Genomic DNA, 24,558 nt, shown 5'->3' with positions numbered 1-24,558 from the left:
CCAGGCTCTTACCCTTCGGCTACCCGGCCTCTTACATGTGACCTCTATGGAATTTTTTCTACTGGAGAGTAGGATTAAACTAAATAAATGATTCCAACCACAATAAGTTTATTCCAATAAATCTTCCCAATATATGAAAACGTCATTGTATTTGTGCTTAATTGTGTAAGTTGTGAACTTTCTTTAAAACCTTTCACTGGCATTGTATGTCCCAAGTTCCATGGCCCCTTTCTGCCTCCCCACCATTGCCCCTTGCCTGCCCCCAGCACTTTAGTCAGAGGGAACTACCTGAAGATCACCAGAGAGCCCCGCCTTGTGGACGCCCTCATGGTTTTCCCTGTGTTGCTCCTTCGCCTAGAAGGCCTTCCTGGCTTCCACTCCTTTTCCTGACCAATGTTTTGTCATCCAGTTTTCAAGAATCAGCTCAGAACTCATCTGCTCTATGAAGACTTTCATTGTTTTTCCTAGACATGGCTGTCTACTTCTTCATCCATCAGTCTGCCCAGGCCCTTTGGTATGAGACTGTCTCTGTCTTCCAGAATGTTAGGGCATGGCTTTTATCTATTTTCTTCATTGCTACATCCCCAGTACCTAGAGTGTTGTCTGGTTGCTCGATAAGTATTGACTGAAGGATTTCACTGGATTGGTATTTATTGTGTATCTCCATGTACAGGCCATGACCCCCTCTTCGTCTCCCCATATTCCTTACTTCCTTGGATAGCACTGATAATCTTTTATTGTATAAATTTGTTTTCATGCCCGTGACTGACTAAATCGTTGTCTTCTTGGAAACCAAAACTATGTCTTATTCATCTTGACTCCTCAGATCCAGCCCAGAATCTGGCAGAAATTCATAGTTGATAAAAGAGATGGGCTTGGGCGCCAGGGGGGCTCAGTGGGTTAAAGCCTCTGCCTTCCACTCAGGTCATGATCTCAGGGTCCTGGGATCGAGTCCCACACGGGGCTCTCTTCTCAGCAGGGAGCCTGCTTCCCGCCCCCTCTCTCTGCGTGCCTCTCTACCTACTTGTGATCTCTGTCAAAAAAAAAAAAAAAAAAAAAAGATGGGCTTAAACAACATGTAGTTAGAAAACCAAAGTTATTTTTAAATTTTTTTAAAGATTTTATTTATTTGAGAGAGAGACCGCATGAGTGGGAAGGGGGGGGCAGAGGGAGAGGGAGAAGCAGGCTTCCTGCTGAGCAGGGAGCCCAATGTGGGGCTCCATCCCAGGACCCAGACATCACAACTTGAGCTGAAGCCAGATACTTTACCGACTGAGCCACCCAGGAGCCTCTAGAAAACCCAAGTTTGAATCTCAGTTTTGCCATGCTTAGTTCCCAGTTGTGTGATGTGTCAGATGCTAGTGACAATTGCCGCCCTCGGCAATTCCAAGCGTTCTTGGGAGTATAAAATGAGACGAGTGCATGAGAGCACTCTTGGATGGGACTGCTGATGAACGGAGTGAGTGTTACCCAGCACACTGCCACTGTCATCCGTGGTATCGTCTAGTAAATGGAAGCAGTGGGACCTGGAAGCCAGGGTCCGCTGTCTGCGTTAGGTTCCTTCCTTTCTTGTGCTAGTGCTTCTGGGAGTCTGATATGCTGATATTGACAGTGAATGACGTTATCTCCAGAAGCCTTGCATTTCCCGGGCCCACACCTGGATTCCCTCTCTAGCCCAGTGGGTTCCTGGGAGCTGGGCTTACACGGAGGCTTGGTCTTGGCTGCAGCGCTCCCTGTGATGCCTGCGTGGGAATGCAGCTTCCCATTTTCTTTGGGGGGTTGAACTGCCCCCAGGATGTGATGTGTTTCAGGGAACTGGGTTTGGACAGTTCAGGAATGCTTTCTGGTTGACTTCTGAACTTCAGCAAGACAGAATAAGTGTGGTTGAGTGCCTTCCTAACTGTACGTGCCAGGGTGGCATCAGAGAAGTCAGGTATCTGCCACGAGCATATGACGAGTGTGCACTGAGGCAGGGTCCCTCTGGGATGGTGAGGGAGGGCCAGGCTGCTGACCGGCTTGTTTGTGTGGATTCTGCCCCGCCCACCTGTTGTGGCCGCAGGTGTGCGGAGTCATCAGGAAGCATCCTCCATCGGGACTCCCAGCTCTTGATCTCGTAATGCTGTCTTATTTTACTTGAGGTGGGGTGGACATCCTCACTCTGCGTTTAACATTCCTTGTAAACTAATTCCACCTCCTCTCCCTCCTCTGCCCTGCCGTTCCTGTGTTCCCTGCAGGTATTGAATTGGAGTCGGCTGGCGTCAGGCTCCCGCTCAGCACTTCTTGCTGTTTTCTATTCCATTCTGCTGCATGCCCCCCCTTTTTTTTAAGGTTTTATTTTTGGGGCACCTGGGTGGCACAGTCTGTTGAGCCTCTGACTTTTTTTTTTTTTTTTTTTAATCTGAGCGAGAGAGGAGGAGCAGAAGCAGGAGGAGCCACAGAGGAAGAGGGAGGAGGAGAGGCCCCACTGAGCAGGGAGCCCGATGCGGAGCTGGACCCTAGGACCCTGGGATCATGACTTGAGCCGAAGGCAGCTGCTTAACTGACTGAGCCACCCAGGTGCCCTGAGCATCTGATTCTTGATTTCATTTTGGGTCATGATCTTAGGGTCGGGGGATGGAGCCCTGCGTTGGGCTTCGTGCTTAGCACAGAGCCTGCTTGCGTTTCTTTTCCCCTCTCCCTCCCCCTTCACCCTGTGCTTTTCTCTCTCTCTCTAATAAATAAATGTTTTTCAAAAATTTGAAAATAAAAAGATTTTTTTAAAAGATTATTTATTTATTTATTTGACAGACAGATCACAAGTAGGCAGAGATGCAGGCAGAGAGAGAGGGGGGAAAGCAGGCTCCCCGTGGAGCAGAGAGCCTGATGTGGGGCTCGATCCCAGGACCCTGGTACCATGACCTGAGCCAAAGGCAGAGGCTTAACCCACTGAGCCACCCAGGCGCCCCAAAAAAGATTTTAGAGTTGCCAGACTTTCTGGTACTCTGAGACCAGGAGTGTGGGAGGCCGCCTCTCCTTGCCAGTCCTTACCTGTTCCCATGGCACCCCTCACCCCTGTCCCTAATTCATTCTTCATGACACCTCCTTGGCCCTTGCTTCTCAGCCAGTGTGAGCACTTAGGGCGCTGTTGTCCTGCACAGGATAAAACACACAACAAATTCCAGCAGTGTATCAGCCATTTTGTCTGCCCCTTTTTTTTTTTTTCCCAAGTGGAAATCTGCCCCTGATCTCAGCTTGTGAGCCTCTCAACCCAGCTGGCTGTGAGAGGAATTTGTAGGGCAGAGTGTGTATATGCTTTTCCCGCAAGGCCCGGGGCAGCCCGCCTTCTCTCCACTCACACTTCCTGGCCGATCACCCAGTTACGTCGCTCTTCCTACATGCAGGGAGAGCCAGGAGACTGGATCCAGCTGTGTGCCCAGGGAGATTGGGAGCACAGGGTTCATGCTGGGAGCAGGGGGGCCAGTGTGGCTTGTAGGAGGATGGTGGTTTTGGAGAAGTGGGCAGGGCTGAAGGACCCAGACTCCCCGTGAGGGTAGAAAGCAGAGTCGGTGGGAGCAAAAGAGGAGAAGGAGACAGGCTACAAGATTGCATGCAGGGCTGGGGAACTGGGGAGCCCATCAGGCATGATGGTGAGACAGCTTGAGGTGATGTGGCCTTGGCCAGCACAGGCTGCTGAAAAACCAGAGGGAGAAGGACCAGGGAAGCACGGCCACGGGCTTGTGGTGTGTAGATGGAAATGGGGTTGGAATGGAAGACGGACGACTAGGGAAGTGTGGGCTGGAGTGAAGGGTGTTTGCCTTGGAGATAGACATGGAGAAGCAGAAATGAAGAGGTCAGTAGGGCTGGATGCAGGAGGAAGGAGACCATTTATAGGCAGGAAAGCAAGACAGTGTTAGAGGTTAATTGGACACTTAGTGAGGTCCAGGGTCCCCAGCAAGAAAGCTGGGACAGCTAAGCCAAAACCACACCAGCATCCTGTTGTACAGCTTAGACAAGACCACAGTAGCATCCCGTCATGGGCCAAGTGGACTTTCAGGGGAAATTATGGTGGCCCGAAGGGCTATCAAGGGGACATTGCCTGTATTCTCATTTGAGCTGGGAGGAAATGAAAAAGAAATGAGCATTTGCTTTAGCTCACATTAAATTATAGATTCTTTGAGAGAAAAGCTCTTTTTGGTCATGAAAGGAATAATCGTGGCCTCTTGTAGATGCTTCATAAATATTTGTTCAGTGAATTAAATGAGCTGCCTGAAAGCTGACAGAGGGACTTCTCCATCCCTAGGCAGAGGTTAGTGCGCTGAATGAAGCCGACTGCCCTGGCCAGGGTGCGAGCACCAGCTTGCACCGCAGGGAGAGAGGTCTTGGTGAGCAAAATGTCCCGGGAGTTAGGTGTTACAGTGTGACAATCAGCAGTGGAGCTCGTCCTGTCCTCCACATCGTAGGTGGTGGAGGGAGGCAAGGGGAGCAAGTTCCAACAACGTGCAAAGGCCAGTGTTGTAGCAAATGAAAAGGGATTTACTTTTGGAACACTTCCCTTGTCTTTTTATATTACCGCAGGGTGACTAAAAGCCATAAAAGATGTTTCAAGTTCCTGTTCCCATTCTGATGCTTCTCTTGGAAGTTTGCCTGTAATGCCGTTTCCTTTTATGAACCCTCCGAGGGTTCCTGGAGGCATTCCTGTAGACCGTGGATGGACGGATGCTTCCGCTGTGAGCTGAAACTCCTTCCAGCTCAGAGATCAGGAGCACCTGCTCGCGGTTGTGCTGTGCCCCACCAGGAGCCCTTCCTGATACTAGTTTCCATGTTGAGATGAAGTCTCCCCCCTCCTTCGGTAGCTGTTTTTCTGCATAAGAAAGAATATTTATCCTCTCACTTTGAGAGGTGGCAGGCAGATCTCTGCCTTGGGGGCAGCAAGGAAACAGTAAATTCAGAGGGATGGGGTCTGGGGACCCAACATTGGTTTCCTGCTGCACATTCAGCTGCGGCCTTGTTGAGATGGAAGGGAGGCCAGGCAAAGAGCACTGGGGTCCAGGCAGCTGAAGCCAGGTGACCTTGGGCTTCTCGGATGAACTTAGGCATGAACTTTGGCATGTGGGCCTCTGATTCCTCACCCACAGAGACCGGGGGCTGGCACCCGAGGGTGCCTCCGAGTCCGTTCCCCTTGGAACTTGCTGTCTTCTGGCATCTGAACGACGACCTAGGGAAGAGCTCAGGTGTGGAGGGGGAGGAGAAGCCCTTGGGCGTATGGGGTCGGCACTCCCAGTTGGGCCTACAGTGTTCTCTGTCCTTTCCTTGGGCAGCAAGAGATGAGTCGTGGCTCTGTTCAGACTCTCTGCCAGATGGACCTTCAGCTATGTGGGAATCTCAGAGATAGCTGCCTTCCTCTCAGAAGGTGCTTCACACCTGCCAAGGCCAGAGGTGCCTCGGGGGTTATCTTCGAGGCTTCAGACCCCAGGACAGTGACAAGATTCAACATACAGGTAAAGATGTCCCAAAGGCCGTGGAACACATCAGTGAAACCACTGGGCCCACCCCAAGTAACAGGACACTGAGCTTTGTGAACTAGGACAGGGTTGACAAACCAGCGATGGAGAGCGATAGCACTGAGACGAAACCTAAATTTGGCACAGGTGCCACAGGAGGGTGTCCCTTGCTGTGTGTGCAGCTGGGACTGCTGAGAAGGGGGCTCCCTGTGTTGTCCCGTTGTTGACTTGATCGGCACTTCTGAAGTCACCATATGAGTTGGCAGTTTGTTTGTTTGTTTTATAGTGGTCTCTGTGCCCAGCGTGGGGCTTGAAGTCAACACCCCTAGATCAAGAGTCTCCTGCTCTACTGACTCAGCCAGCCAGGCGCCCCACCACTTACAGTTTTAATGTGGTCACCAGTAGTTCTCCTGCTGGCAGTCAGGGGACGATACAGAGGTTGATGGGCCTCCCTTGCCCGTGCACTGAACTTCGGAAAGCCATAAGCACTGGAGTGGACGTTTATCACAACCTCGGAGAATATTATTAATGAGAAATATGCTGGTACCAGTGAGGGGGATGAGGAGAGCTTGCTTCTAACACCCTAGAGATTAAAGAAGCCGCAGAGTCTCTAGAGTGCGGGTGGAAAAGCCAGACAGGCAGGCCCGGTTGTGATTGGCATGGGTGTGGCTATCTGATTTCTTCAGGTCTGGGAAGGGTGACCTGGGCTTTAAGTCTCCTGGTGATCTCAGCTGTGCGTGTCCCCTAGCCAGCAGGTGGCCCCGTACAAGTTCTCCATCAAGGATGGCTCGTGTCTGTCAAAGACCCCTTTGAGCGGGTTGACCGGGAAGCTTGGGTGAAGTTCACTGCTAGTGCAGGTGTCCCGGTGGTAGGGTGTGACCTCGATGAATGAATTGCCAAGGCTGTGGATTAACAATCATGCCACTACCTGCTGCGTAGAGGGAAGCAGGTCGGCTCTATGACCTGGTCTATTCCAGAATGCAGGCTGCTCCCACCAGTGGGAGGGGTGTCAGGTTCCCATCACTTCAGGGACACCACAGATGATTTCATGGCCAACCTGGAGGCAGAGTTTTGCACTGGAATGCTCAGGACACTGTACCTTGACTACCGGAACTGGGCCAAGCACAACCAGCTCGTCAGAATTGGGGTCGCTGGCAGCAAGTGCCAGGATGCCAGAGGCCAGCAAGAAGTTCATGAGCAGGCGAGCCCCTTCCAGCTCTGGACAGCCAGGTGGACCTCCGCTGCAGGTGGCTCAAGACAGCAGACCGCTACTGCGGGGCCCTCAGAAGTTACTCCTTCCCCCCATCCCTTGGCTTTCTCACTACTTTATTAGAATTTCTACATCAGAGTCATGCTTGTCCATTTGGAACCCAGTTTGGAAAGCCTAGCTTTGAAATCTTTTATCATTTCAAGGATCATCATTTTAAGCTGGGGTAATTATTTTCTCACCTGATCCACAAGTGTCTGGAGACACTTAGACTTATGGCACCGTCCCTGAGGTTGACAGGCAAGGTCTCCAGGGGCTCAATATATCAAAACAAACAAACAAATAAATAAAATTAGATTATAAAATAAACAACAACAACAAACCTCACGGAGGCCCAGAACAACCCATCTGGTTTCACTTATATAAAAACACTGCAAATTCTTCTTGACTTCTTGGTGTTGAATCTTGCGAAGGCTTGAATAGGGGTTGGCTAGCCCTGGAGCCTTGACCATGGTGAAGGGCGAGTCCCGTTGTCTCTGTGCTTCTGCCAGCCGTCTGACTCCTAACACAGCGGGGAGGACACTTGACTCAGTTGAGGCTTTCTGACAAAATGTTATAGAGGCAAGAGGAAGAGATCAGCATCAGAACCCCTCCAGCTATCAAGAGGGTGAACAGGGCCACCAGCAATGGCCTCCAACCAGCTGGGGGAGGCGATCTGCTTTGCTATATCCACCAGCGAGAGGGTGTTCGGAGAGCATCCTGGATTTGCTTTGCTGTTAAAAAATTCCCTTACTGGATGGGGCGCCTGGGTGGCTCAGTGGATTAAGCCGCTGCCTTCAGCTCGGGTCATGATCTCGGGGTCCTGGGATCGAGCCCCGCGTCGGGCTCTCTGCTCCGCGGGGAGCCTGCTTCCTCCTCTCTCTCTGCCTGCCTCTCTGCCTACTTGTGATCTCTCTCTGTCAAATAAATAAATAAAAAATCTTAAAAAAAAAAATTCCCTTACTGGAAAACAACCAATTCTTACAAAGTACCATATTTTATAATAGAGTATATTATTTCATTTTAAAGTGGATTGCCTTAAAGTCCTGGTGCCCCAGATAAGGTTGGGTAATCCTGATATCTAGCCTTCTCCTAAATCCATCTTAAGAAAAGGAAGTTTTTTCTTATCAATGTGGCTTTATTGCTCAAACTAAAGATAATAAAAGAAAAAATGTAATTTTAGTCCCTCTACACTAAGGCCTCAAACTGTATTTTTAAAATTTTTTGTTTTGAATCCTAATGTGGATACAATTTTATTTTCTGATCTTCTTTCTTAGCATGTTTTGGACTTTCTTTTCAGTCTTCATAATTTTGAATGACCATGTCATCTACGGAGGTGATATACCATGTTTTTCTTATGGTTGAAGGATTTATGTTTACAAGTTTATACTCAGTATGTATCTTACAGAGTTCCCCCCACTTTTTTTTGAAAGATTTTATTTATTTATTTGACAGAGATGGAGACAGAGCATAAGGAGGCAGAGTAGCAAAGAGAGGGAGGAGCAGGCTCCCCACTGAGCAGGGAGCCTGATGTGGGGCTCGATCCCAGGACCCTGAGATCATGACCTGAGCGGAAGGCAAATGCTTAACGACTGAGCCACCCAGGCACCCTCCCCTCTCTTTTGATTGACGTCTTGTGATAGATTGCTGGGACTCGACCACAAAGGGTACAGTGTTTATTGCCAGGTTGTCTCGCAGAATGGGTGTGTAATGCCTGCACAGCAGATGAGTGGATGACTCATAAGTTAACTCTTGATTGCCTGAATGATGACCACTTGTCTACTTACATAGTATCTTTATAACATAAAGATTGAGTTGAGTTGTGCAACGGGCCATGTCAGTTACTTTCCTCCCGCTAATTGTCCAGACAGGCCCATTTTTTTAAGGAGAATTTTGATCATTAAAGTAACAGCGAATCCAAACCTTTTTATTATGCATTTACAGTTTGCGAAGGGCTTTCGTATCCAGTACCTTCATTAACCCTCGTAATCCTCAGCGAGCATTTGGGGTATGTGTGATCGGTTTCACCACTTTCCGACAATGAAAATGGAGTGTGGAGTGTTTCGGGTACAGGCACTAGGTGCTGTTGGGTCCACTCCCTGAGGTGCTGTGGAAAGACAGCCTGACCATTCTCTGCCCTCTTCCTTTGTTGCTGCCTCTAGGACTTCAGCAGCCTGCGCTCCCGCTGTGACTTGAAGGCAAACCTGGCCAGAAATGGCTGCGGGGGTGAGTTTGAGAGCCCCGCCAGCAGCACCCAGGTCCTGCGGAGCCTGCCTCTCAGCAGCAAGGGCTCCAGTCCCGCCAGCTCAGATGTCATTCAGATGACGCCACAGAAGATTGCCCTGAACCTGCGGCCTGGTGAGCGCCATGAGGAGGGGTGGGCTAATGATGGGCAGGTGAGCAGGGACAGGCTGAGAGCTGAGCCCACAGAGGGAAAGGGCAAGGCCTGGCCCAGGCCCCGGGAGGCAGAGTAAGTACAAGGCCCCTGTGGACAAATTGGGATCTTTGCTATCTGTTTGATTGAAGTAAAATGTATATAACATAAAACTGAGCATTTTAACCGTTTTAAGGTATATAGTTCAATGGCAGTAAATACATTCACCATGTCTATCCCACTACCTGTCTCCAAACCTTTTTCATTTTCCCAGCCTGAAACTCTGTGCCCATTAACGCTCATTCTTTTTTTATCTTCATGAGAGAGAGAGAGAGAGAGAGAGGCACACGTGGGGTGGGGTGGGGCAGAGGGAGCAGGGGGAAGGGCAGGGGGAGAGGGAGAGCAGCAGACTCCCTGCTGAGCAGGAGCCCTGTGATCCTGAGATCATGATCTGGGCCAAGTGGGCCAAAATCAAGGAAATCAAGAGGCGTAAGCTGAATGGCCTGAGCCAGCCAGGGGTCCCTGAACACTGCTTCTAGCTTCTACCTGCATCCTCCCTCCCGCAGCCACCATTCTGCTTTCTGCTCTGATGAGTTTGACTACTCGGGGTGCCCATATAAGTGATAGTAATCGGACTCATACAAAACTTTTACTTTTGTGTCAGCCTTTTTTACTCAGAAATGTCTTCAAGCTTCATCCATGTTGTCGTGTGTGTCAGATCTGTTCCCTTTTTAAGGCTGAGTAAAACTCCCTTGTGTGTCTTTACTGCATTTTGTTGGTCCGTTCATCCTCCAGTGGACACTTGAGTTGCTGCTACTTTTGGCTGTTTTGAATGACGTTATGGCCTTTTGTGGGAAGACACTGCTAGGTTTACTCCCTAGTTAATGCACGTTTCTCAGGAAGGTGCTGCCTCCAGGAAAATGTATTTTTTCTTATCAGCAAATTCCACTGGAGTCCATGGCATTCTGAAGGGAGAAACTTTTAGAGTATTTTGTTTTATGACCCTAGAGCCCCTGCAAGCCCTAGCATTGGTTGTGATATGAGGAAACTAATGGATTTTGTATACCTACCATGTGCTGAATGTGGGCTTACTCCTAGGTAGCTAAGACCATTTTACATGAGGAGCGACCTGCTCAAGGTCTGCCAGTTAGAAATGGTGACTCTGGGGGCACCTGGGTGGCTCAGTTGGTTGAGCGACTGCCTTTGGCTCAGGCCGTGATCCTGGAGTCCCAGGATCGAGTCCCGTGTTGGGCTCCCTGCTCGATGGGGAGTCTGCTTCTCCCTCTGACCTCTCCCCTCCCAGTCTCTCATCCTATCGCTCTCAAATAAATAAATTAATTAATAAAAAAAAGAAAAAGAAATGGTGACTCTGATTCCACCCCAGCTCGTTGCAACAACAAAACTCATGACTTTCTCTAGTTCACCATGTTTTAAATATAATACTCTACATACTGGAATTGTGGAAGGTCAAAAAGTGGATATGCATGTGCTTAAATTAGAAAGTATCACATTTTGAGGGAAGGTAGCCTATTTCCAAATTCCTTTGATTTTCCTCCTTTTCTTCCATCTCATTGCCTAAGAAACCATGGCAAAAACTACTCCCAGATGGTTTATTTTGACTCCAAGGCCGCTTGGAGCCGGTGGCAAGGTCACGGATGTGGTTGGCCATCTGGGGTTCTAGCGCTGGCCCTGTCCCTAGCTGGGAGGGCCTGGGCAGTTCACCCCACCCCTTCGCATCTCAAGGGCTTTGCCACCTTCATTCCTTACAGCCACATTCAGAAGCTTAAATGAGAATTCTTGTATACGTACACTTTAAAAAGTCAAAATTACCATTATTTTTAAAGACTAGTGGCCAAAGATGCAGATCCTGGAGTCAGCGAGGTCTAGGTTCGAATAGCCATTCTCAGTGTCTCAGAGACCGGATTTCGCCCAACGCTGCCATCATAAGCGCTTAATGATGCTTGTTGTTGCTGTCTTCGTATATTTGAAACATGTTTTATTCTGGGGATACCTGGGTGGCTCAGTCATTAAGCATCTGCTTTCAGCTCAGGTCATGATCCCAGGGTCGCTGGATCGAGCCCCACATTGGGCTCTCTGCTCAGCGGGGAGCCTGCTTCTCCCTTTCCCACTCCCCTGTTTGTGTTTCCTCTTTTGCGCTGGCGTGCTCACTGTCTCTCTCTCTGTCAAATAAATAAATAAAAATCTTTTAAAAAATGTTTTATTCTGCTTATTGAATTGTCTTGGAAATAAGAAAAAAGGGGGCACCTGGGTGGCTCAGTGGGTTCAGCCTCTGCCTTCAGCTCGGGTCATTATCTCAGGGTCCTGGGATGGAGCCCCGCATTGGGCTCTCTGCGCAGCGGGGAGCCTGCTTCCTCCCCCCCCACCCCACGCCTGCTTATGATCTCTTGCTCTCTCTGTCAAATAAATAAATAAAATCTTTAAAAAAAAATAAGAAACAAAAGGAGGTGTACGCGACGGTGCTGTACAGAGAGGCACAAGCTACTGGATGGCCAGGGATTAGTGCGGGGATTAGTTGAGGCTGCTATTTTTACAAATGTCCATGATAATGACACTTAGCCTTGTTATTTGATGAGCTCCCACACAAGAGAGGGCAGAGCCCCTGCAGAGCTGTGTGAGTGGGTGGAGAATAGTCAGCTGAGCCTCTCTGTGGGCAGCTGCTTGGTGATGTCCTCTGGGTTAAGATAACTCATCTCCATCTGTGCAGACTGGCCCAGGGTCAGAGGCTGTGACCTAGATGGGGATGTGGGAGTTGTGGCAGATGATTAAGGTATTGGAGCATCGTGTGGGATGAGAGTAGCTATCAATTAAAGTGAATGATGTTTCTTCTTTTGTATTTAATTACAGTGTAACAATAACTTAAAGTCTTGAGAAATCATCCACTTTCATGCAATGTCGCTTTTCATTTTTACTAGACCCTTTCTCTATTCACATGTTCAGAATTTTCATACATTCACATTGTATTTGTAACCATACACTGTCTTCACTTAATCATTAGCAAAGACCAAAATTCACACCGCCAACCAAGTTTATAGTTTCAGTCATCGTCAGCAGAGGTTTTTAACTTAACACTTTTGAAACTCCTCATTTAGAATTGCTCTCAGAGCCTCTGATTTTCTGAGAAATATATTCCTTCAGGGTGGCAAATCCTTATCCTTTAGGGTGGATTTAGTTTAGGAAGGAGCTAGAGGTGACACCAAGTCAGACATGCCACAGTTTGAATTCTGCTTAGAATCAGAATGAAGGTCACAGTCACATGTGAGGCAGAGAGACTGTTGTTTGATTTGATTTGCCAGGGGGCTCTTTAAACAGCCTCCAACAAGGAGCTAAGGAAGTGAAGGCAGCCTCCTTGGGCCAAGTTCTCCCGGCATTAGACGTATGCACAATATTGATTTATGCCTCAAGTTTAATGTATGTTCATTTATGGAAGAAGGAAATCAGCCTTATTTTGATATGCCTGTGGTGGTTGTTGGAAAGAGCTCTGAGTCATCATATATATAAGAAAGGTTTCCTTTTGCCTATTTGCCTATTTGCCTATATACAAGAATAGTCTTGGAAATAAGAAACAAAAAAATGGGCTTAAGTGGCTCTGCTAGACAGAGAGGCACAAACTGCCAGATTGCCAGGGATGATTATGGGATTAGTTGAAGTTGCTAATTTTATAAGTCATAGTATAGTCATATTTCCTGCTAAACATTAAGATACAGTTTCTGGTACTGGAAATAAAATGGAAAGCATGGTCCTGTTTTTTTTTTTTTTTTTTTTAAAGATTTTTATTCACTTATTTGACAGACAGAGATCATTTGTAGGCAAAGAGGGAGGCAGACAGAGAGAAAGGGAAGCAGTCTCCCTGCTGAGCAGAGAGCCCGATGCGGGGCTCGATCCCAGGACCCTGGGATCATGCCCTAAGCCGAAAGCAGAGGCTTTAACCCACTGAGCTACCCAGGTGCCCCGGTTCTTTTTTTTTTTAATGATATATATTTTAAAGATTTTATCTATTTTTGCAAGAGAGAGAGAAAACTCTAGAGCACAAATGGGGTTGGGAGGAGGGGCAGAGGGAGAAGCAGGTTTCTTGCTGAGCAAGGAGCCTGAGGCAGGACCTCGTGACCAGGACCCTGGGATCATGACCTGAGCCGAAGGCAGAAGCTTAACTTTAAGTCGTTTAAGCCCAATATGATCCTATTTTTATATAAAATCATGATGTGGGTGCTGTATGTGAGCTCTCTGGTTGTGTGGAAGGTGTGATAAGAGAGCCAGTTTCCGGAAGGTCAGGGTGTTGGAGATGTTGGCTGCCCAGTTAAAATATACCCAAACTGTGAGGACGTTTGTAGAGCTGAAGACTTGGAGGAGATCTGATGAAAATGGGAATTCCTAAAGGTCTAGAGTCTTGTGAATCTCTTTGTCACCTGAAGCCAATGAAGCCTCTTAAAATCTTGAAAATTTTAATATTTTTTAAGAGACAAACCCCAGATATTTCTTTGGGGAAGAGAATGTTACGTTGCAGTAAACAGCAGTTTACCAAGTGCATAGTCAGCCTCAAGGTAGTTACCCCTGACTCTGCTGAAGGCTTCAGATCTAGGGGTTGGTTTTTCCATTATTGATTTCTAGAAATCCTTTTTTGTCTCCTCCCTGACCCTGCTCCCCTATACCTCATAACAGATATTTGTTGAGCGAAATGTAACACTTTGCCAGCCTTATCCTAATGACGAATCAAAGATAAGCCTCAACATAATATGAGTGATACTTCAAGAAAGCAAAGTTATTATTCCAGTATAAGCCTGGGGAAAAAAGATTGATTTTCCTCTATGTGGAACTTTTTGTTTTGGTTTTCTTTCTTTCTTTAGATGTGACTCCCATCCCATGGAAGTCACCATTTTATTTTTATTTATTATTTTTATTTTTAACAATTTTATTTTTTAAGGTTTATTTATTTTTCTAGTGATCTCTATACCCAACGTGGGGCTCAAACTCATGACCCTGAAATCAAGAGTTACGTGGTCTTCTTACTAAGCCAGGTAGGCGCCCCAGGTCACCATTTTTAAGTAAATAATTCAGTGGTTTGTAGTATATTTGCAACATTATGCAGTCATCACCATTGTCTCATTCCAGAACATTTTCCTCACCTCAAAAAGAAACCCTGTATGCATTAACAGTCACTCCTTATCTTTTCCCTCCCAGCCACATTCAGTCCTAGGCAACCACTAATCTACTTTCTGTTTCCATGGTTATGTCTGGCTTCTTTCACTTTGCAAAATGTCTTCAGGATTCATTGATGTTGTAACACTTGCCAAGACTTCCTTTTTATGGCCAAATAATATTCCTTTGTGTATGTCTAGATATGCCGCATTTTTGCTGATGAATATTGGGGCTGTTTTCACTTTGGGGCAATCATGACTAATGCTACTGTGAACATTCGTGCCCAAGTTTTTGTGCAGACCATGTGTTTCCAATAATCTTGAGTATATAACTAGGAGTAGAATTGCTGGGTCATGTGGTAATTCTATGTTTAACTTTTTGAGGAACTGCCAAACTTTAAGCAGGATTTTGTATAAACACAGGATCACGTTTTCCATTTTGTTTCCAGTCCTGGAAACTGTATGTCAGGAAAACAATCTTAAAAAAATTCTTAACAAAGGATACAAACTTTGGAATAAAGCTTATTGAAATGGTGAATGAAAGCCTAGCGGTGGTTTTGAAGCATTGGGACAGATAGAGTTTACTTATGTCATTAATTTTCCTCGATCCTTTAGTTCATTGACTAGTAGCCTTGTATTTTCATGTTAAGTGTTTTAATCTGAAATAATCGTGGGCTCACAAGAAGTTGCAAAAGTATTAGTGTTCTTGTAGACCCCTCCTGGCTTTCCCTGGTAATAATGTTACATAACCGAAGTGCATACTCAAACCAGGAAATTGACACTGGTTTGTGTTAATAGCCCTGTTAACTAACCTAGGGTACTGGTTGCTTTTGAGCCCTTTTCCCAGCCCTTGTATGTGCTACTTTTTATCCCGCTCCTCCCCGGCCCTACTTTGAGGTGCCGGTTACCTCACTTAGGTGTTGCTTCTGCCACCCAGACCGACAGAATACATTCTTTATTATAAAATCTGAGAAAGACCTGATGGAGGCTGGATAAGAGAGGTTGGCTAACACACGGTGTTTGTGCCTTCCCTGGAACATTTGTAAATTGCAATCCTGACCCCCAGTTGTGATGGTTATCAGGAGGGCAGGGTCTTTGGGAGGTGATTAGGTCATGAAGGTGGAGCTCTCATGAATGGGATTAGTGCCGTGAATTATAAACAGACCCCAGAGAGCTCCCTCCTCCCTTCAGCCTTGTGAGGACACCGCAGAACGCCTGCAATCTACAACCCAGGCTTGGCATTCCTAGTTTCCTAGTGCCCTTGGAGAAAAAACAAACAAAACCAAAACCCAGTCTTAGTCCTTTTGGGCTACTCTAATAAGTACCCATAGACTGAGGGCTTATAAGCAACAGAAATTTCTCTCTCAGGGTCCTAAAGGCTCTAAATCCAAGATCAGGGTGCAAGCCTGGTTGAGTTCCGGTGAGAACCCTCTTCGGGGCAGACACTGGTAGAGGCCAGTTGTGTCTTCACATGGTTCCTTCCTTCGTTCCATCTGTCCAGAGTCAGAATTCTGCAGTGGGGAGTGGGGTACAGTGGGCAGGCACCCCAGCCTTGTCCTAGACCAGGGAGGCAATTCTTTTGTTCTAGGTCTGGATTTAATTCTGGGATACTAATTACCTTCCACTACAGTAAAGAGAAGAGCTAGATGATGGTCCTAAGGTGTACACCTGGGCCCTAATTCCTATTCAGCTGCGGTCCTGTTTGTAATATAGTGGATTTTAATGTGCTGCTGCTGCTTTCAGTTTTTGGCACAGAAAGGTAATTCTGAGGAATCAAAAACTACTTACATTTATTTGGGCACGGCAAGCATCTTGTTATGGGTTAGAATACTACTTTGAACATTTGGACAAAAATCAGTCTTAAAAATACCAGAAGTTCTTGGTGGAATTCCTTCCTTCACTCTCTCCTCACTTTTTTTTTTTTAAGATTTGTTTATTTGTTTATTTGGGGGGAGGGGCAGAGGGAGAAGGAGAGAATCCTCAAGCAGACTCTTCAGCTGAGCAGGGAGCTCCATGCGGGGCTTGATCTCACCACCCCGAGATCATGACCCCTGCCTAAATCAAGGTTTGGCCAACTGACTAAGGCATCCAGGTGCCCTGACTCTTTCTCTCTTCCCCTTTTTTTTTTTAAAGATTTTATTTATTTCTTTGAGACAGAGAGAGAGAACACAAGTAGGCAGAGAGGCAGGCAGAGAGAAAGGGGGAAGCAGGCTCTCTACTGAGCAGAGAGCCCCATGCGGGGCTCGATCCCAGGACCCTGAGACCATGACCTGAGCCGAAGGCAGAGGCTTAACCCACTGAGCCACCCAGGCGCGCCTCTCTCTCCACTTTTTTTTTTTTTTTAAATATCTTTTTTTTTATTTGACAGACAGAAATCACAAGTAGACAAGTAGACAGAGAGGCAGACGGAGAGAGAGGAGGAAGCAGGCTTCCTGCCGAGCAGAGAGCCCGATACCGGGCTCGATCTCAGGACCCTGAGATCATGACCTGAGCTGAAGGCAGAGGCTTTAACCCACTGAGCCACCCAGGTGCCCCTCTCTCTCCACTTTTGATTGAAGGGAGGGCATAGAGAGAGAACAGACTTTAAAAGTACATTTCAGGTGGTTGGCTGGTACATGCCTGCAGGAGGAGAACCGGAAGCGGGCGCTGATCCGCCGCTGACGGTGAAGGTGACAAGGGCTCTGCTCTTCGCTGGACAGGTGGAGGTGACATGTCTTGAGTGGTGCAGAACTGTGTAGCTGGCCGGACTGCTGGAGTGGCTGAGCGTCCCTGGTTCTGGAAGCGTGTCCAGAGATGGAAAGTGGGTTGCAGACTTTCTGCACGTGGCGGCGGCCTCTCTTTCAGTCCGCTGACCTTGCTCGTAGAGGGGCTGGGGCACTGCTGCTTGACTCCCACGCTTAACACTCACGCTGAGACTTGGTCCAAAAATGTCGGCCCCTCCGAAATCTGCTGACAGAACATGCCGTTCTTGCCACGGCCCCTTGAGAAGTGTGTAGCATCTAAACTCAGGGATAGCTGAGGTAGCAGTCAACCCTCATTCCCAACGCTAATGATAACACCCTCCTTCTTACACCCTCCCCTTTCTGGAAAACTGAGAGAAATACTTTTGTTTAACATTGGCAGCCCCCGAATGGGGAGGGGTGTGTGTGCTTTTCAGTTTCTCTGAATCTGATTCTGAGAACCAAACTGATTCTCTAAATCAGTTTCTCTTAGAATTTGATGTCAAGAGTTTTCTCACTTCAGAGCAGATGCCTGCTGAGCACACACAGATGTGTGGTCCCACCTTGTTTCCCTTTCTGGAAAATGTGGAGTTAAATGTAATGCCCAAAGCTATAGTCATTCACACTCCTCAAGTTTCTGGCAGAATTTTCTGTCTCGCTTTTTATCCCTACAGGAAATTGCTTTAATAACTGGCTTCTGGGGGGAACCCAGGTGGAAGTCTTCCTGGCGTAGAGGCATTTGTATGATGCTAGGATACGTTGTCTTGTTTGATCCCCACAGTAATTAACATCCTCCCATTTTACCCGTCTAGAACTGAGATGAAAATTTAGAGGAGCCTGAAGTCTCCCAAAATCTCGGTGACAAGGTCTGAATTCCAGCTCAGCTCTCGTTCTCCAAGCCCAGTACCCTCTGCTCTCCCACAGGCACGTCCCCAAGTCCAAGCCCAAGGAAGTTTCGGACTTCCTGGTCCTAAAGGGCTCATTAGTGCTGTACTCACAGTCCACAAAAGTGGATTCTGGATAAACGAAGATGTAGTTGGGAACTTTGGGGGAAGGGCATAGATGACAGAAAATGCAGAAGCCTTTCTGAAGAGGTCATGGGATTGGACAGACTGGACAGAACAGACATGCATCATAGGCTCTGCCCGTGGGTGGTCTGTGGTCTGCCTAAGCCAAGGCCAAGGAGGCACTCTCCTTCCCCAAGTTCTCTTCCCTCCTGCCCCTTCCCCACCATGATGTGTCATCCAGGACTGGGGAGTGCTCAGTGCTGGGACGTGCTCAGTCTTTCTGGTGGGACAGAGGCAGAGGCAGACACTGTAGCCGTCCAGAATTCATTTTGGAAGAAATCTCCAGCATTCTTCTGCTTGAGTCAGATTCTGATGGTTTTTAAAAATAGGCTCCTATCAACAGGCAACCCAAACTACGTCAGTCTCGAGGAAGCTAGAGTAGTACACGCAAAGACAGGTCCAGGGAAGCAGGCTCGGTGCTGTCACTCAGGCAACAAATAGTAATTATAATAATTATGCTTCATTTATGCAGGCCTCTGCTGCTTACAAAACATGTTCTCCACATGAGCTCTTCGTAGCCTTAATCAGGACTGCGCTGTTATTTCCATTGTATCCCCAAGGGCACCGAGGCTCAGGTTGCACCCGTGGTCAAGGGACGGAGCTGGAACTTGGTCCTTTGAATCTCTGTGGTCTAGTTAGTGCCACGTGCTTATCTGGGTGGGAGGAGGAGAGGGAGCACACGGGATTGGGGTCCCTATCCTGCAAGTTTAAGAGGACTTCTGCTTGCTGCTGGTCAGCTTAAGGTGAGAGACGAGCTTCCCTGGGTGGTGACTGCCCACAGACCGGCCGTGGACTCTCTGGGTAGGAAAGGCGGACTTCACTGTTGCACCTCTGAACACAGCGTGTCTGTCCAGAATTCAAACGTGTGTACAGCTCTCCTGCCCAGAGAGTTGAAGGACATCTTGGTGCCTCTGAAAAACGAGTTAGCTCAAGGGCAGATAGAACTACTTGGTATGATTGCTTCTGGAAGTTGGCTCTAAATGATGTGTTTTTAGAGCCTGTGAAATGATTTAGCATCATTATCCTGGCATGAGTCCCCGGGTGTGGCGCTGACTTGGGCCTTCTGTAAGCCCTAGGAGGGCTGACATGGGCTTTTCTCTTCGTTTCTTTCCCTCTGAATTAATTCCTCCTTCTCTTTTGTCTCTGACTCTTACTGTGGAACCAAAAATTATTTTCTCTTTCTTGTAGCTGGTAGACAAATATAGTAGTGTTTTTTTTTTTTCTTTTTCTCTTTCTTTTCTCCCTTCATTCTGATGGTGCTAAAATTTGGAATTTGTCTTCCTGTATTTATACATATAATTTCTGATGATAATAATTTATGTCTGTGATATCCCAGTGTCAGATATGCCCAAGAACTAAATACTATTGTTTATAAGTGGCTAGGGAAATAGAAAAAGTGACAGAAGCGTAAATATTTTTGCTCTTTGGGGTATGTGAAGGAATCGTGTGTCCCCACTTCCCCTTGCCCTGTACCTCTCTCTTCCCATCTTATTTCTTAGTCACCCATGCTAGTACCTCCTTTTGTTTATTCCCTCTTTTCTGTTTCATTCACACCTTTACAATCTCCTCCCCACCATGTTTGCAACTTGGCCGCTCCTTTCTCTGAAGTTGGTGTGTGGTTGGTGGGCGACTGTCTCCTGATCTGCGTCCATGGAATTGTCTGGTTCCTTGTCCACCAACTGCCCTTTTTTGCTGACAAAACAGAACAGCACTGAGGAGAATAGTTGTTAAAGAGTTTCCTTAAAAATCCTGAGCCAAAGGGCTCCTGGGTGGCTCAGTGGGTTAAAGTCTCTGCCTTCGGCTGAGGTCATAATCGCAGGGACCTGGGATCCAGCCCTGCACTGGGCTCTGTGCTCAGCAGGAAGCCTGCTTCCCTTCTTCTCTCTGCCTACTTGTGATCGCTCTCTGTCAAATAAATAAATAATCTTTAAAAAAAAAAAAATTCCTGAGCCGAGTATTTGGAAAGAGAGCCTAGAACCTAGAACTTCCCCTTCAGCACCGTAATGCCACTTCCAGGAACAGTATTTCTTCTGAGAGGCATGCAGTCACTAAAGAAAAGTAAGGGGGACCGGCTTTAGAAGCAAAATCCATCCCTTCAGTCCCCAGCAAGTTGGCTGACCTCTAACGAGCATGGCCTCTCTGTTGGCACAGGTGACAAGACGACTTTCCAGCTGCAGGTTCGACAGGTGGAGGATTATCCTGTGGACCTGTACTACCTGATGGACCTCTCCCTGTCCATGAAGGACGATTTGGACAACATCCGGAACCTGGGTACCAAGCTCGCTGAGGAGATGAGGAAGCTCACCAGCAACTTCCGGTTGGGGTTTGGGTCTTTTGTAGACAAGAACATCTCCCCTTTCTCCTACACAGCGCCGAGGTACCAGACCAATCCATGCATTGGGTGAGTGACCAGTTGTCCTTCTGTTGGGTATTTAAGGGTGGAAGAACAGAGTCACAGGAAAACTTATCCCAAAGAAAGGACTAAGGAGGACTTAACGGGGGCAGTGGGGGAGCAGACTGATCAGTGATGACCCAGTTCTGTGCTCCCACTATGTGTGGAGACTTGAACAGTTGCAAGGCTGTAGGAAGGTTGATGATCATAGCTCATTGTTTTCCTGCCTGTCTGACAACAGCACCATTTTCCAGATGAAGACAGTGCTCTCAGGAGGTGAGCACCCAGGTGTTCAGGGAAAGAGCAGGCAGGACAGTGGAAACTTTCCTCTTGCTTGGGGTGCCTGAGGTGCTTGGGGAGAAGTGAATTATTTATTGTTTATGTAAATAGAACTCACATTGACAAAATGAAATGGAACTGCTGTGTTTTAAAGGTATGACTTTTTTTTCCCAATGTAAGTCAAGTACTCCAACTAGAAAATATTTGACAGGTTATTTGAGAGCAGGAATTTCTAACTGCCACAACAAACAAATCCAAAAGTATGTCACGGTAGAAGTTTATCTCCTGGGGTGCCTGGGTGGCTCAGTCGGTTAAGCGTCTGCCTTCGGCTCAGGTCATGATCTCAGGTTGAGCCTCACATCAGGCTCCCTGCTCAGTGGGGAGTCCTCTTCTCCTTCTCCCTGTGTAGCTCCCCCTGCTTGTGCACACGTGTGCTCTCTCTCTCTGTCAGATAAATAAAATGGTAAAAAAAAAAAAAAAAAAAAAAAGTTTATTTCCTGCCCACCTAAATCCAGATGGGTCTCCTGATCAGTGGACACCTCTCTTCCAAGCAGGGTCTCAGGGACCCAGGCTCCGTGTGCCCTGTACTTCTTCACCTTCCACATGTGATTTTGAAGTTCCCTGTGTCTGGACGATTGCTCAGAGGTGGAGCTTATGGGCCAGGGCTGAGTGGCTTTTACTGCTTCTGTGCCTACATTTTATCAGGTTGAAGGGAGTTCTAACAAGGAGGCTGGAAGCTAGTTTGGCTGTGCCCAGGAAGAAGAGGAAGCAGGACTGGTGACCAGGACTCCTCTGTCGTGTACTTGTGATAAGGCATGGGGAGGTTGGGGGGTCACAGCCGCCAGCTCCCCTAAGGCAACCTCTGGGTTGGTTTGTTTCTAGTCTTGTAATGGTTCCCTTGAAATGTCAGGATGATGTGGTCTGTGACAACGAGTGGTAACTTCCAGCTCTTTCTTTCCCATCCCCACATTCAACTCGAGTCAGGCTTTGGGCTGTGAGGCCCCAGAGTCATTACTGGACAAGAAACGGCAAAGACTTAGGTTCTTACCAAGTGTCAAGCACCACATGAAATGCTTTGCACCATATGGGTCATCTCATTTAAATCTCATGACAGTCTTTTGAGGTCCCTCTGGTAGATGTGAGCCATGCTTCGCAGATGAGGACACGGATACTTTGAATAAAAAGCTGACCCGAGATTACACCACTAGTAAGGGGGTTCTTGGAGCATGAGTGAAGTCAAACTGTTTCAGAGTCTGTAGTCTCGGTGACACTGTGCTTGCTTTTGCCCATCCACGTCACACGACAGCACAGAAGCTCCTCCTGAGTCCAGTCCAAAGGCCAATACCCATTCCCAGACCACCTGATCCTCAAGGAACTTGCCCAAGGGCAGTGTTGGGCAATGCTACTGTGACACACAGCCCCTGCATCGCCATGGCTCAGCACCATCTAGGTTTATTTCTTGCTTGTATCAAGTCTGGTGAGGGTTGAGCTGCTTTTCCTGATGGCTCTCCTTCAAGCAGCGATTCGGATCCCAGCCTTTCTGCCTTACGGTAGCATTTTCCATCCTTGGGTTACTTGGCTGCCCCAGGGAGGAAGGGAGCTGTCCCCTGAACCTGCCCAACTCCCCCGCTTATCTTCAGCAGCCTCAGCAGCTCCCAGCCCTGCAGTGGGCTGGGTGGTCGGCACGTGGTGGTGTTCGTGCTGATAACGGATGTTCTCCTTCATCTTTCTGGACCCTCTGTGCACTCTCCTTGAAGCTCCCTTCAGCCTTCCCTTAAGGCTTGGGAACTGACACAGGGGTGGGAAAATCAATGAATAAGAAAAAGGTTTAAGTACAAAAGTGAATCTAAGTTCCTTAACTGGGAAGAGGCCCAGGTGTCATCATTTGCTGGGTTTAGCTTCCTCCTGGCCACGGATGACTGCTGGCATTGTTAGTCTGGTCCTGATTCCAAGGCCCCTTCAGCCGAGTCTCAGTGCCAGAGGTCCTCTGGTTGGAGTTTTGCTGCTGACCAGGTGCAACAGCATCCTAACCAAAACTTTTTTCAGGGCGCCTGGGGGGCTCAGTCCTTTAAGCATCTGCCTTCAGCTCAGGTCGTCATCCCAGGGTCCTGGGAGAGAGCCCCATATTGGCTCCCTGCTCAGCAAGTGGTCGGCTTCTCCCTCTACCTACTGCTCCCCCTGCTTGTGCTCTCTCTCTCTGCCAAATAAATAAAATCTTAAAAAAAAAAACCAAAAAAACCCAAAAATCTTTTCCAATTCATCAAGAATAGTGATGCTGTCTACTTTCTTTTTCACCTTTGTCCTGTGAGTGGGCCCTGTCTGCAGACAGAGGGGAGTGTCTCCACAGTCATTTTCCCAGGACCCTCCTCCTTTCACTGTGAGATATGCTACATTGGAAGCCTGGAGAGGATGAAGGACTGACTCTGGGAACTCAGCATTCGAATATTCCAGGTTGTTACATGCTGCTTTTCCAGAGTCCCCCTCTGGGCCTAGAAGGCAGAACCAGCTGTGGACAGTGAAGGTCTTCACAGTGAGCACGGCCACACTGAAAGACTGCAAGACAGGAAATCTAGTGAAGAATGGGAGTTTTGAAGGAAACATCAGGGCCCAGTTAGGCAAATCTCTCTTCTCCAAGCTGCGCATCACATCAGGGAGTCACTCTGTGGCTCAATGAGACAGGCCGAGGTTAATCTCAGCCAGGGAGTGGACTGCGGTGGGGTCCCAGGTCTCGGAGATTCCCGCTGCTTGTGGGAGAACAGCACAAGGTGGCTGTTCCAGCCGGTGTGTGCTTTGTTTGCCTTTCTGAGTTTCAATGGCACTGTGAATTAGTTACCAGCATTTAAAGAAACAGAAGATCTAACTAAGAATGACCAGGATTGGAGCACCTGGGTGGCTCAGTCGGTTAAGCGTCTGACTCTTGATTTCAGCTCAGGTCATGACTTTGGGGTGGCGGGATCCAGCCCCACGCTGAGTCCTGCTTCGGGCTCCGGGTGTGGTGCAGGGTCTGCTTACCTCTCCTTCTGCTCCTCCTCCCCGCTCACACTCTCTCAGATAAATAAAATCTTAAAAACAAACAAACAAACAAAAAAAAAAACAAAAGAAGACGAACCAGGATTTGCAGGTTTTCTAGAACAATGGGGAGGTCCGGTGGTGCTGGGCTTGAACCCCATGCTTGGCCACTGCTGTCCTAACACTATCTTGTGTCCCAGCTGGCCCACCTTGCTGGTTTGCTTTCATCCCTGGCTCGGGGCACACTGTCTGTGATCTTGCCTGTGCTTTTCCCTCAGCTAGTGTCTGGGGGAAGGTCACGGGGTTCTTCAGGCTCCAGTGGCTCCTTCAGTTGGGTTTCTCTCCCCTGTGGGAGTGAGAACAGCAGTATCCCCCAGGAAGTTTTGGGAGGATAGAGTCAGGAGGGAGGGACTTACCACCTCTGTGGGACACCTCAACGACAAGAGAGCTAGATTTTCATGGGGCTTTCCTGAGGTTTGTCCTTCTCTTGCTCCAGACATTTCTGCCAAAGAATCAAAGCCCTGGACTCATCCCTTTCTATCTTAGAATGTGCTAGAAATGCTAGAACTGAAGTAAATAGTACCAGGGCTGCCATAATAAGAAAAAAAGACATAGTATAATTTAATCATCAGATTAAAGAACTGTTTAATTGCTATTCTGAGTAACAGGAAGAGTGTCACTGGGAAAAATCATGTCATGTTCACTGATACAGGATTTGAAGATGAATGCACTGTGTCATCTCTGGTCCCCAACATACTTTCTTTTGCCAGGGGTATCAGGCTGTTGTTGAAATATATGTCATGTCTCAGGGCTCCTGGAGGTGCAGTAGGTTGAACGT

The 24,558-nt window shown here is 47.8% G+C and overlaps 1 protein-coding gene across 2 annotated transcripts in view; it reads left to right on the top strand.

The window, feature by feature from the left end:
• The window catches only part of ITGB5 (integrin subunit beta 5), a 113,117-nt gene that overhangs the window by 12,971 nt on the left and 75,588 nt on the right, over positions 1-24,558 (top strand). The window contains exons 1-3 of one of the 2 annotated variants that reach the window (XM_046001826.1): positions 5,302-5,477; positions 8,889-9,084; positions 20,192-20,441. In XM_046001826.1, the coding sequence (XP_045857782.1) occupies positions 5,304-5,477; positions 8,889-9,084; positions 20,192-20,441 (620 nt within the window). In that variant the 5' untranslated portion in view covers positions 5,302-5,303. Of the gene's footprint in view, positions 1-5,301; positions 5,478-8,888; positions 9,085-20,191; positions 20,442-24,558 lie in introns of those variants that run through there. The other variant, XM_046001827.1, reaches the window with a different exon arrangement.

This window comes from Meles meles, chromosome 4 (genome assembly GCF_922984935.1).
Source record: "Meles meles chromosome 4, mMelMel3.1 paternal haplotype, whole genome shotgun sequence".
NCBI lineage: Eukaryota > Metazoa > Chordata > Mammalia > Carnivora > Mustelidae > Meles > Meles meles.
The sequence above is the reverse complement of the archived record's forward strand: the minus strand, read 5'-3'. Positions and strand labels throughout refer to the sequence as shown.